The sequence below is a fragment of the Artemia sp. Qi Xiang Cuo genome, chromosome 9 (assembly GCF_049724085.1).
Source record: "Artemia sp. Qi Xiang Cuo chromosome 9, ASM4972408v1, whole genome shotgun sequence".
Taxonomy (NCBI): Eukaryota; Metazoa; Arthropoda; class Branchiopoda; order Anostraca; family Artemiidae; genus Artemia; species Artemia sp. Qi Xiang Cuo.
Window position 1 is genome coordinate 1,649,588 of NC_142802.1, and position 14,568 is coordinate 1,664,155.

General features: G+C 35.6%; 1 protein-coding gene across 1 annotated transcript in view; it reads left to right on the forward strand.

The window, feature by feature from the left end:
• Positions 1-14,568, forward strand: part of LOC148948207 (G kinase-anchoring protein 1-A-like) — a 38,181-nt gene that overhangs the window by 18,470 nt on the left and 5,143 nt on the right. The window contains exons 3-6 of the mRNA XM_089093824.1: positions 1,828-1,938; positions 3,856-4,032; positions 8,289-8,429; positions 10,368-10,533. Of these exons, the coding sequence (XP_088949950.1) occupies positions 1,828-1,938; positions 3,856-4,032; positions 8,289-8,429; positions 10,368-10,533 (595 nt within the window). The remainder of the gene's footprint in view (positions 1-1,827; positions 1,939-3,855; positions 4,033-8,288; positions 8,430-10,367; positions 10,534-14,568) is intronic.

Genomic DNA, 14,568 nt, shown 5'->3' on the forward strand with positions numbered 1-14,568 from the left:
AATATATCCAGAAATCTTGGTTTTCACAAAAAGTTCGAACAAATTTTGATCATCCTGCGGGTTCTATATTTTTGTTAGAAGGTCCGCCTTCTAAACCCGTTTGTATTCATCAAAAGATAACCGCCCTATTTTTGCACAGTAAAATCTCTTCTGTATAGCTAATTTTCGGTTTTCATACCGTTCAGCCTTAGTGGACAATTGTGTGGAAGTAACTTTTTTTCTTCTCTGAAACCGCTCTAAAAAATTCGTGACAAAGCAAAAAATCCTATTTTGGAAACAAGCTATTAAGTAACTAAACTGTTATCTAATCTAGAATCACTTTATATGACAAGAAGATAGGTCAGCAACAAAAATAGAGTAAATCCTAGTGCCTTGAAATATGCACATGAATGCTTAAGAAACTTAAGATACTTAAGTTACTTCCATGCAACCTCCTAACCCTCCAAGGAGGGTTGTATTAAATGAGATAATGATTTTATTTACCCTAGAATATTAAACATTCCAGTGTAAATATAAATCAATATCCCTGTGCAAAATTTGGCTAGTTAAAGCATAGTATATATTAAATACGTAGCCTAACCTAACCTAGGTACCTTTTTCCCTCCTAAACCCCAAAAAACAAAATTTTCAATATTGTAAACGCAATGACAAACCACGGTTTACAATCCAATTCTCTATTGAAAGAAACCGGTTTGGCTTGTTTCTTAAGCATTCATGTGCATATTTCAAGGCACTAGGATTTACTCTATTTTTGTTGCTGACCTATCTTCTTGTCAATGAAAACAAGAAGACCTTTACAAGATGTGTCAAATGAAGAAACTGTATAATACTTGCATTTAAATTATGACAAAACAGTAGTTCTGGTTGTATTGTATATCTGGTTTATATAGACAGCTTTCATATGGAGTGCTCTTAGTAAAAAAGGGTAAAGAGTACGGCATCGGAATTTGCAGTCCCTACTGACGGTGTTGATCTCTGTTTCATGACTCTTCAGCCAGGAAATGCAGGGGGAGGGGTTAGTCTTCCTGTGCTTTTGCAGACCCTTCCTGTTTACCTTCCCTAAATATCTCCAGGTACCCATTCAGACGGGGTCGACTCAGGCTGAGCTGACAGAGTCATGCCATTGACCTCCGTTTCAAACCAAATAACAAGTGACACTTTAGTCTTTGTCTGTTAGCTTTGTCTTGGGTGGAAAATAGTCAAGACCTATGAAAAAATAAACAGAACCTCTGCCAGCGGGGGAAAATGGATTTGAAGAATGCACCTTTCTCTTTTCTCTAGTTTTGTCAATGATCTTCCTAATACCCTCAGATTTACTCTTTTTTTTTTATCGGTAACCAATTTCCTTATCACTTTGTTAATGCAAATGACATCCAATTTCCTTTTAGTCTGTCCCTAAGTCAGGTTTCTTTGAACTTTCAACTGTATATATTGTTTACCATGGCCGATGCCCTTGCCTTACCTACTGTTTACCCATGCCCCACGTGAGTCAGTTTTGAGGTGCAGCTTGCCTTACCTACTGTTTACCCATGCCCCACCTGAGTCAGTTATGAGGTGCAAGTTGCCTTACCTACTGTTTACCCATGCCCCACCTGAGTCAGTTATGAGGTGCAACTTGCCTTACCTACTGTTTACCCATGCCCCACCCGAGTCAGTTATGAGGTGCAAATTGTAATATGAAAAAAGGACAGCCTTTTGGCTTCTTGTCTGTCTAATCTATGTTGGTTTTTTTTTGTGCTGCTCCCTTTCTTCAACAGAGCCTTACAGGGGATGTTGTCTTTTAGCTAGTTGCTAGTTAGCTAATTAATATAAATTACTTTCTTTTAGCTAGTTGCCTTGGCCTTTGGTGGAAAAAAGTCAAAACCTGCAAAAAAACAACAAAATCTTCAGCCAGTTGGTGAGAATGGATTTGAAGATTGGAAGAAAAAAGATGAAGAGGTAACATTCCCCCCCCCCCCCCTGTTTTTTTTTTAGCATCGATATCCGTAACCGATGCATTTATAGAATTCGTTTCGTTATCCAAGTTCCAGTTTAATGCAGGACAAATTGGCAGTTATGAAGATTTCAGCAGTGTTTTATTGTACTCAGAAGTTCTGAAAAATATCAAGTGTAATTAATTTATTCTCAGCGGAAATTCCAGTCTTTTTCTTGTGAGTTGTATAAATTTTTTGAGCTGTGAGTTTTGTAATTTATTTAATTCTTTACAATTATTGTTTTACATTCGACACATGTCAACATTACTAATTTCTAAAAGTTCCTCCAACTGGCTATTATAGTGGTATTTTTTAAAAGATGTTGATAACTAAAAACCATGCTACTTTGCGTTTAGGTTATACATTTTTAAAATCTACAGGTATCGTATTTTGAAATTTTTCTTTTTTAAAGTCTTGAATTTTGGACAACTGTATTGAACAATTTTCGGTGATTTATTTTGTTGCTCTGTTGAATCAGCAACTTTTTGTTTCATAATTTGAAATTATGTGGCAACACCGTTTATATCGAAAGTGTATATTTACAAGTTCTGTAGAGGGTTTCTTCATAAACAATGAAAAAAAAAGAATAGAGAAAACAAGAAAATGAGAGGACACATCATTGCTACCCATGCCCAAAAGTACAAAAAGGGCAGCACATAATATAGAGCTACAGCAGTGTTCCGTTGGATTTCCTTGTGAATAGGGATATGCTGGACCTGGAAATCACAGAACTTTTTTGTAGATAGGGGTTTGAAACCTCTGTCGCAAACTTTTATGATATGCTGAATTTGAAGTTTGGTCGAAATCACTCCCCTGTGTGGAGCGGGGTTTCCCTTCCCTATAATTAGGCACGTTTTCCCCAGCCAGTAGCCTTTGAGTGATTTTAATTTAATAAATTGAAAATTTTAGAGTCACCATGAAATTTTAGAGTCACCATGATGCTTATACCTATGTATGTATTGTTGTCAAAGTTCCATTTTTAAGGCTTTGGTTACTATTAGCACAAGTCAATCTTCATGTACAGTTTGTTATAACGAATTTTTTTTTATATGTAATGTAGCCCTTGAAAATGAACGAGTTTGAAGTGCCTGTTATATAGTATGAAAAATTGGTTTCGTGGGCCCAAATATTTCTTGACCTAGGTTAATTTCCTGCTTGACCTTTTGGTATATCCGTCCTTTAAAAGGTAAAAGGGTAGACTCGAGTGATAGATTCGGCATTTAGTTTGTTAGTAAAATCACATTTCTCGAAGTTTTCGTATATAACCCAAACTACCATGACATGAATAGTTTCCAATAGGGCACGTTCTGCGAATGAACGATCACATACTTCCAAAAATTGTCCTTTTCGGCCAACCATCTAGGGCTAAACTGAAAGCAGGTCATCCGTGGTTGGGGCCTCAGGCGGCTTGGTGCTGCGGTGAGCTGTTAGCAGTAATAGTAGTATTGTTGGGTCCAGGCATGAAGGTTTGATTTTCGCTCTTCAAGTTGTTTATTAAATGACCTGAGACGTACGTACGAAGTCGTGGGATAGTGCGACGTACGTAGGAAGTCGTAGGGTGTCGTGGGATAACTGTACGTCCTTTCTTTATAAAATTATTTAAAAAAAAATGTTGTTGTTAGATAAGTGTTTAACATTTTTGCTATAATAATCCTAGCATTCAATTCTCCCTTGTATGTATATATTTAGCTGTTTATATACTTCTTGATATAGACTGCTTAGTTGGGATGGGGGGAGGGGGGCCATCTGAAGGCAAATTGTATGAAAACACACTAAATAATGGTGAAATTCATATAGATTTCGAAATTTTGTTCATAGGCCTACAAGCTATCTATACCTGTATACATTCTTGAACAAAAATCGATTATTCTTATTTTTCTAGTTCGTAGAGGAGTCATATAAGAGTCAGTTGGAGCAAGCGCTATTAGCCTCTAAAATTGCCTTTGAAGAAGATAAATCGAAGTCGGAAGACACCAGTGAAGGGAAAAAGGAAAATAAAAAGAAGAAGAAACTCTCTAAAATGACAATTGGGGAGTTTCAATCTGCCCCAGGCTCTCAGGTAAATTTGCTGCTGGAGTCTTTATGTAAAAGTGCGACAGTTGCTTGTTAAACTCGTAACTGGTTACAATGGATTTGCTCGAGAAGCCAATTATCAATAGTGATAATTAATTATTAATTGGGTTCTAAAAGGCCATGTAGTAAAGCAATTTGCTCAATTTTTTGTAGTATAGGTGTAGGAAGAACTAAAACAATAATATTTTTTCTTATTATCAGCATATAGAGGATACAATTGCAGTTATGGTTGCATTTTACGGGGGAAGGTAATATTTACTTTGGGTGGGAACCAGCCAAAGATCTATTTTGCTCGGCACCAATAGATGACGGTATTGACAAGCTTTTTCTGCTCCATTCACCAATTCTGGCCGCTAGGTCTGCCTTTTTGATTTTGGAAGGGGATCGCAGGATATGGTGGTGATTGGTTGTTATAGTGTGCGTCCAAGCAGATTTCAGCAGTCAATTTTCACGATTACCGAGAGGAGGTCTTTCTGGGTCCAGTGCCTTCGAACTTCAGCGCCTGATATGCGAGATCACCAACTGACATGTTGAATGCGTGTGTTGCAACGGTTGCCGAATGCTTTTAGGGTGCGAGTTTTTTCGGCCTTTAGAGGCCAAGTTTCACAGTCGTATAGCGAAATGTATTCGACGGTGGCATCATACACGTCTCTCTTAAATTTTTTGCTGATATCATCAGTGTGCCCCATGTTTTTGCTGTTCGTGCTGCCATTTCAGTCTCTACACCACTATTGGAGTTAAGATAGGGCCGGGTTAGCGTAACTCTTCTATGGTATAGACGGCTTTGCCATCTAGTTTGATCTCTGGCTCCTTTGGGTGTTTCTTTTTATTAATTGTTTTGGGCTTGCTGACCATGAAAGGTCATTAAAATATAAAAAAAAGAAGGAAAACGTGTGAATATATACAAAATAAAGGCATAGCCTGACCAATACATAAAAAGAGAGAAACTATCGAGATTTTTTTTTTCAGTCCCTTTAGGAACCCATCATAAGCACCAAGCGAATTGGTCGTTATCCAGTCAGTGATGGAGCTCAGTAGGACTGGAGCTCAGTAAACAAAACCCTTGTTTAACTCCTGATTCAACTTTAAACTGTTGTTTTGTCGTCATGGACTCGGACTTGCATAGCTGTAGACGGGTCTTTAAGTATTTCGATCACCTCTGCCGTGTTCTTCCAAAGCTTGGTTCTGATAAGGCAATCAAACGCAGAGTCAATAAGGGTTATGATGAATACCACTCATTGTTGTAAATCCAACGGAGGGTAAAAATATACTTTTTTGGAGCCTTTACCACGCCTGAAACCTATTTGTACCGTTCTTGTAAACATGTTTCGGAAGTCTTTGTAGCGGTTCTTGACTATTATCCAAAAGACCTTCAGTGTGTTGTCTATCAGTAATATACCTAGGTATACCAGTCATATGATAGTTCGATCATCCTATCGCCTTTTTTTGTAGACTGGTATCAGCACTGAGAGCTTCCAATCTTTCGGTGTCCACATCTCAGGAAACAGGTTTTTCAGCTGACATAAGAGAGTCGGGGAATAGTTTTATATTTTTTGCCAGGGATGCCATCCTTTCCAGAGGGTCTGTTGTTCTATATATTTGTAAGCGCTCGAAGAACATCAGTTAGCGTTGGTGGCTGTAGATCTAGCTGGCTCAAGCGATGGCTCTCAAGCTGGCTCTAGCTGGCTAGCATCAGGTAGGTCAGAGGAGACTTTGGAAGGGTTAAGTAGCTCAGGGAAATACTTTTTTCACTTCCCTGAGTGCGCTTCCTCTGCTTGGATAAGATACTTCCTTTTATTCTCGCTTTGGAGTTCCCAATCGTAGTTTGAGAAAGCTCAAGCTTATCAAGCCCTATTTCCCACCCAAGAGAATTAGCGATGGGAGCAGGGTAAAGGTTGTAAAAAATAAGTAGTTATAATTACTGATCATTGGCTTCTGGAACACGCCCAAAGTGATTTCTATGGTCTAAGGGACCTGCATTGTGCCATCTGTGTATTATTTACAGTGTTACAAGGATCGTACGCTGAACCTGGAAGGCTCAAGCTTAAGACGGGTCTAATCCAGAAATGAAAGTTTTAATATACATCATTCTGTAGTTTGGTGACTCAAATTAAATCCCTTGTTTTCCGTTATGATTGTAAGACCAGTTAACTATGTTAAAAGTGTGATGATTTTCTGCTAAAAATAGAGGGAAAAAATGAGCATGTTGCATTTTGTTTGTTGTTACTATAAAAAAATAATTATTTTTAAACCCTTCGACAGCTGCTGAAATATCTTGGCTAATGCACAAATAAAAACTTAGTTCATGAACACACTGACAAACATCGAGTTTCAGCTATGTCGAAGCGTTGTCACTTTGAAAGAAAAAAAAAAGGTCCTGACGCACTTTAATACTGAACCCTCGAATAACCACTCAAACGTTTTCCATATTGACAAGATTAATTCGTGATGCCGTTTCCATCACTTAATTTGCACACAAGGAGAGAGGGATTTTTCTTCTTCTAAATTTTTCTGAAAGATCCCCCCTCCCCCTCCCCCCAATCGCAAATGAAAATGCTGATTTGCGAACGGTAACTATTATTTCGATTAGTCTTAATAGTGAAACGTCATCTTGAAAACAAAATTATGGGAATTTCGAAAACATTTTGCCGAGAACTATCCCTTTACCATCAGGAGAGTAATAACTTCTGTATTCAATACGTGTAAGTCCTTTAAATTAAAACTTTTTCCGTGGTTTTGGAAGTCAAATAGTTGAGATGGGCGAAGATTCAACATATTTTGGATTAGAAATTAAAATCATGACAAATTAAGAGCTAGTAGGAAACATAAAGCCTCCACAACCATCTCTGATATGATGTCTTCTTCTTAATTGACCAAGTTTTGTGGAACTCTACCTATCCTAGTTTAAGTTGCAAAGTTTTTTTCTAGAAACGTAAAGAGTTTAGACCGAACTTAATTCTTGAAAAACAAAAATATTAGATGGCAGAATAGTATTTCAATTTTGAATACTAAGTAGATGGGGCAGTTATTTTCATAACTTAGCACACGTTATATACGGGACTTGATACTTCATGCACATTTAGGAATTGCGAAACTAGTTGTTTTCAAATTGCGAAGCTAAGCTATTATACCAAAATGTGAACACTTTTTGCTACAGATATAGACTATTATAATCAATATGTTATATCTATATGATAATAGATATGATGATTAGAATATGTATTATATCATCATATCTAGTTGAAATTATCGAATCAAATATCTACAATGATTATTACATACATTATAATTATAACCATTTCTCAATTGTATATGTTATATCTAATATATTGATGATATAGTGATATGTAATATGTTCATTACTGATGTTTTCAATTTCATTTCAATCTTGTTTTAAAGGCCATTAGTGATCTTTTCTGATTTTTGGCTAAATCTATTCTGAATGCTAGCTAAGTCTTTAATATGGATGGATTTGGAATTAGCGATGCTAAACTTAGTCAGCTGAGTCTCGGTATTATGAAATTCTCATTGTGAATTTATCTTGAAAAAGTAGCCTGAATCAACTCCAAACGCTCCTCAGCTCCCTGAATCCCCTTATTGATGAAACAAACTCAGTTTTTTCGTTTTCCTGAGAAATTGGTTTCTTTCAAGATACGGCATCAGTTTGTGGGAGTGATAATAAGAGTTACGTTCACTTTGTTACGTTTTTTGATGTTTATGATAGTTTTATGTTTGTTAATGCAACGAAAAATGTGGTTCAATTCCACTTACTAGAGCTATAATAAGAGAAAGGTCGAGATGGCTTAGACATGTTTTGTGGATGAAGGATGACAGATTGCCAAAGATATCCTTGTTGGCCAAAAAGCAGGTCGTCCCTAGATGGGACGGGAGCATGTAAGGAAATATTTAAGGAAAAATGGGGCTTCTTGGGAGAGTGTAAAGAGGAAGGCTTAGAACAGATTGGGATGGAGGAGGAGCATGCGTAGTTGTGTTGGCCTAAGGTGGTTTGGTGCTGTAGTGAGTTGCTAGTAGTAGTAGTGGTAATGCAATGTAAGAATATCTTTTTTTTATTCTTTGTCTGAACTACCGTCGGGTCTCAGCTGATTCGTAATACCCAGCTTCAAACATCTGCTTTGTTATACTGAAAGTACTAATTGATATTTTGAAAATTCTAGTGTCATTGATATAATGCAAATTATAGATTCAAAGTTTTACAATAATTTAACTTCTTGGGCCTTTCAGGTAGAGAGCACTGTACCATCTGATCCTATTCCTAAAACAAATGGTTCTCCTGAAATCGATGATCTTTTCGAAAGAGTACACCAAGAAGCCAAAAATATAGTTAAAAAAGAAGCTACGCGAGTCCAAGAAGTCTTAGATGAGGTCAGTTTTTGTACTCATTTCCCTCTTAAAGTTTTTATTCTTCTTCTCTCTATCTTTCTCCCTCCCTCTCTCTCCTTTTGTCTCTCTATTTTTCTAACAAAACGATGAAAACCGTGAAGATGAGAAAATGAGGAGGGACTTCTTGGGAGGGTGTAAAGAGGAAGGCTTAGAACAGATTGGGATTGAGGAGGAGCGTGCAGCTGTGTTGGCCTCAGGTGGTTTGACCCCCATCCCTCTAGCTTTTGAAAATAACTTTTTCGGGTTGTATTTTCAGTCTTACTTGAGTATTCAAAGTAATAACATCTATTTTGGATTAGTTAAACTGTGAAGCTTGCTGTCATCCTGAATTATTGCACCTGTTTTGAACTGACCTATCCTGACATTCATAGATTCAATGACGCTTTTTGTCCGTAAAAGTCTAAACATAAATAATATTTTAATTCTTAAAGACAACTACACTTTCAAAGGAAAGCTGCACCAGCTTAAGCTGTTTGGTGCCATGTGTTTCAGCTTCTTCTTTTTGCTAAACGGTGACATTTGTTTGCTAAGAAGGTGCTAGCTGAACCTTTTTAAGCTATTTGATGCCGCATTTTTATTAATTCATTTTTGCTGATTTCTCATCTTCACGTTTCTTTCTTCTTCTTCTTCTTTGTTCACCGCTACAACCAAAAACTGCATAAATGCGTATGGAGGTATTTTTTTTTTTTTTTTTTTTTTTTTTTATTAAAAAAAAAATCCAGTTTCATATTTGAATCTCTAGAAAAAGAGAGTAAATAATTTCTGAGACCACACTGGCTAATCATGACAAAACGATAAAAAACCGTAAAGAAGAGAAAACGAGGATAAAAACAGCCAGTGAAAAAACCGCAGATTACAATGCAAATATTTCGGTCAAGACCTCCGCTTGACCGTCCTCCGTGCAGAATAATAAAAAATACGGATAAAATCCAAAAATAATATAAAAAACCAAACCTTAAAACAAACACAAAAACTAAAATAGGAATTAGCCCTCAAATAGACACTGGAGAAACCTATCTAAGCCCTATTTATAATGAATCTCTAATTAATTCTGATCGTTTTTATATAAATCAACAAAATCATATTTTGCAACCAAACAGAATCAGTGATAATATCTTACCTGGGAAGCCATTGGCTTTAAAAATGCTCTACATCAATTGAAAAATTGAATTACCATTCAGTATTGTATATGTTATTCAGTTACCCTTTCACCGTTACTTCGAGAGGGTCTTCATGTTTTAGTTTTTGTTTTAAGGTTTGGTTTTTTATAATATCTTTGGATTTTTATCGGTGTTTTTTTTTTATTATTCTGCACTGACGACGGTCAAGCGGAGGTCTTCACCAAAGATTTGCATTGTAATCTGTGTTTTTTTCATTGGCTGTTTTTACCCTCGTTTTCTCTTCTTTACGTTTTTTTTTATCGTTTTTTCATGATTAGCCAGTGCACGAAAAATTAAGCTAGAAAAAACGGATTTTAATTTTAATAAAGCACTGAATAAATAGCAAAAAAAATAAACACTTAATTAAAAGTCAATCCGGATATTTCGGCCCCACGTCCGGGAGCCTTTCTCAAAGGAAAAAAAAATAGGAAAGCGAAATAAATGTTCTTTTTAAAAAAATAAAATACATCGAAATACAACAAAATTAAACACACGAAGAGAGAGAGAAAAAAAAACAAAGGAAAAGAAAAGAAATATAAATAAATAATTAGGAATCAAACTCACATCTTAAATAAAACTTCCATGCACTATTATAGGGGATACTGTTATTATAGGGGATACTGTTATTAATTTTTCCCCTGGTACCACCAATCCTAGGAACGGCTCTACCAGAAGTAACGTAAAATTAAAGCAGCTTGTCTACTTAATCGCATATTTCATAACATGTCCATGCCAATGATTAAACAGTTTTATTTTTTAGCCATTAATCGCCGGCACTGCTCGCATTGCTCACTTAGAAGAGGAGGTGAGGTTACGTGATGAGGAGGTTAAGCTTTTGAAAGGAGAGGTAGTACGCTTAAAGGAAGAATTAACCAGTTCGAAATCAAAAATAAAAAAGCTCTGCACCATCCTTGGCCAGTCCGAAAGTAAGTTCTATTTTTGCATACCCCAAACTGAACACTTTATTTTTATATTATTATAATTTTTCTTCCTATTTTTAATTATTTTCGTTATTTAGGTCTGAAATTAAAGATACTAAATGGAAACTGGTCATTATTTATAATCACTCTATGTTCAACCGTTGGTTGAGTGTAATCCAGAATTATTTAATTAGTTTTTGTATAGGTTTTTATTTTCAATAAATTCAACAATTAAAAGAAAAGTAATCAAAAGCTACTCCTAGGCTAACATAATCAATTCTGAAATTCCTGCGCAACTTGCTCAAATTCTGTTATAAAAACGGATCAAGTATGTCCGTAACTGGGTTGCCTCTTGCACTAGTATTTAGATTAGGTAGGCCCGAACTGTTGAATGTCAGCAGTAATAGGATTATTTTAAAGACAAGTACGGGGATGCCAATTAGGGGGGCAGGGGGGGGGGAATTGCCACCCCCTAGACTTTGAAAAATACCTTTTTATTTCTATATCATAACTATTTTCTATTTTATCATGGCTAATTAGTCGTCCCCCCTGCAATCATTACCCCCTCCCCCTAAAATCTTTGTCCCCCCTCCCCTACATTTTCGTGAATCGGTGCCACTGGTAAAGTATAGTTTTAAATCTTAAAGTACCAAGGACACCAAAATGAAAATATTTTCAGTCTCCTGGACCCATTTGAGGTCTATTCATACATCAAAACCCCGATTATTTTAAGATTTTGAGTCTGGGTGTTTGGAAATTATAAAGTTTTTTTTTGTTTTTTAGAACAGGCCTCATTATAAAATCCTAAAGAGGTGTGGCACAATAATTCCAATACTAAGAATTTCTAAGAAAAGAAATGACAAATACTCAACCAGAAAAGGGGAACTCGCCATAAGACATTTAGAACAAACGTCATGAACATCATGGAATTTCTTCTTACATAACGTTTAACGTAGTTAGTTATTTCGTTAATTAATAACGTAAAACGTAAAGACGTTGAAGTAATTACATCATTATTCACTTGGGAGCACTGGATCATTGCGGAACTTGAATTTTTAACATCTTTCGACAAAAGTTTGAGTCATTACTGGCCTTGTATGACATGTCGGTTCTATAATTTGCTTGGTGACGTTTCAGTACCTCTACGAAGCGTCTATTTGCCCAAAGTCTGACTTTGTTTACTACTCCACTACGTGGCATATCGCACTCTTTCCAAATGTGGAACAAAAGTTTTGACTTGTGCCCTGCCCAGCTCCTGGCCGGTACAACCAGGCTTTTCAGTTCCATAACGAGTTGTGTTGACCGAGACACTTTTTTCAGTAACGCAAAGGGCATGCACAATTTCAGCATACTACGTATTAAGTAAAATCTGCTTCTTCGATGCACTGTCTTCTGAGATTGGAGCTGGAACTTTATTTGTCTCCAGATAATATTATTAACGCTTTAAAAAGTAGGCAGGTCAATTTTATTCCAATCAGCTATTTCGTGCTAGTTGTTGACATTACTTGATCTGGGAGGAAAGGTTGGGGCTAATGCGAAAGAAAACAGGTACTGATTAACAAGTGGCCTGAAGCCGGGAAACTAGCAATTAAACAAGTTTTGAAGTCAAGAGAATGCGTCTTCTCTGAGTTACGGATATGCTTGAAGCTAAGCTCATTTACTATTGGAATCAGTTTTGGGCATATGCTGCTGTAGTGAATATTAGCTAAGAGAAATTTCTAGCTATTAGTCAAGTAATGTCTATCTTAACAGGGGCACCAGTTCACAGGCATTTGAGGGGGGCAAGGTTTTTTTTCTTGTTTTTAATAAACATAAAACATTATTTTTCAAAACATAGAGAAGGGCATTTTGTTTCTTTTTTTTCACTTAAGTTCTCACCAACAAATGTATGCGTTAGACTTTGTTTCATTGTTCTCTGTCATCGGTTACCTATTACCCATGCCTGTACCACACCAGCTTGAATAATTTCTCCATTTTTAACTACAATTTTCCTTTTTTGCGTTTTGTAATAAGATACATTGCTTCATTGGTCAACTACCCTTTAGTTTGAAGAATAACAGTGTATTGAACGATTCCTGGGATATCCGAGCAATATCCTCTTCGAAAAAGATTTTTGGGATCCCCATTTCTTTCATGAGACCATTACTGGTTGGTTTGAAGAATGCCCCAATATTTTCCAGCATTATTAATCAATAGTTTTCATAGGTTGAACTTCTATCAAGAATGGTATTAAACGTTTTCAAACTATTAAATAATTATCTTTTTTTTGGGAAACACAAAAAGTTATTAAAACTTGAAATAGTTTTATATTTTTTTTCCAATGACTGGCTCATGTGACTTTTTATTGTTTAATTTTTTCTGTAGGAGAGAACATCTTTGTTTCTGAACCCTTCAATTCAGAACCTCGTAATGTTTTTCTCTTTTTATGTCGTATCTTCTTTTCTCCGTCGATAACGATCAGCTGACCTGGTAAATGTGTTTATGTTTTGCATCTAGCAGTTTCTTCTTTTGCACCGTTGTCAGGTGTTCGACAACGGCTTCTTCTTTTTTGCTTTAGTTTCCATATTTGTTTGGCGGGATTGAAGGAAAACACCCAAAGGGTAATTGCTCTTCTCGAAGGAAGAGGAAAATATAAATTTAAAGGCGTAGTGTTTTCTTCTCGTGTTTTAACGTAGAAACTCGTGTTTAACACTCGCACGATATTTGTGCAAATGACAAACCGGCTATATGAGAAAATAAGTATTGTCCTGGAAAATATCTTACTATGGATGCTCAAAGATTAAAAGTGTTTGATCGTCACTTAGTATCAAATGGGTTTTTATTAAATGATGTCATTTAGTAAATTATATTTGTTTGGATTAGCTTGAAGCTTTATGTTAAACATTTCCGCAAAATTAGTGGTAAAAACGCTCAGTTTTATTGAGTGAAGCTCTTAAAGAAAGTCAATGTTAAAACGGTATAAGTTCGCTAACCGAGAAAACGTTTTAGGCTGAGAAGTTGCATAAAAGAAATCTGTTTTTGCTTGAAAAAAACGTAACGCCTCACGCTCGCGCGCTAAGGATCTATTAGTTTCCAATCTATTGAAAATTAGTTTCCAATCTATTCTTAAGTAACATTTTGATAAACGTTACAAAGGATTATCAATTATTATTAACCTACTTCTAAAATCATCCCAATCATCTTGATCATCATCGTGAGCAAACTATTAAAAATTAAAAATGTTGAAGGAAGATCGAGATTCAAGCTTTGATTAACAATGAAAGGCTCTCTAGGAAAAGTTCATTAAATTATTTTCCAAATTAATTGATTGCTCGTTCTGAAATTCTATTTTGCTACTGCCATATTGACGACGTCCCTAAATGTGATTGGAAAATATCGTAAGTAACGATTTAAAGGAAATGGAAACTTCTTGGAAGGATATAAAAAGAAAAGCTTTGAATAGATTTAGATTGAGAAGCAGCGTGCTTAGTTGTGTTGCCCTCAGTTGTCAAGTTGGGAAAAATACAAGAGATTTGTTTCCAAATCTTCTTCATTTAATGGAGAATATGAAAACAGAAAAAACACCTAATTAACGGTTATTAAGTATTTTATAAACTATGCTTAACTTATTTTCATCTTTTTTTTATATAGATATAGATATATTTCTCACAAAAGCCCCATTGGCCATGGATATTACAAAAACAACAAAACACATAAGAAATAATAAGTTCAAACACATTTGAAAATAACACTACGATAGAAAACCCTCCCTATGTGTCATCCCCACAATCAAATGGTAAATTACAAAATGTTTTTTTTTTTTCGATTAATAAAACGTTAAAAATATTAAGTGGTAAAAGCGTTGTTATTCAGTTTGCTTTTTTGAATTGTAAAAGAAACATGTACAAATACAACAAAACACATAAAACATAAGTTCAAACACATTTGAAAATAACACTACGATAGAAAACCCTCCCTATGTGTCATCCCCACAATTAAATGTTAAATGACAAAACGTTTTTTTCGATTAATAAAACGTTACAAATATTAAGTGGTAAACCG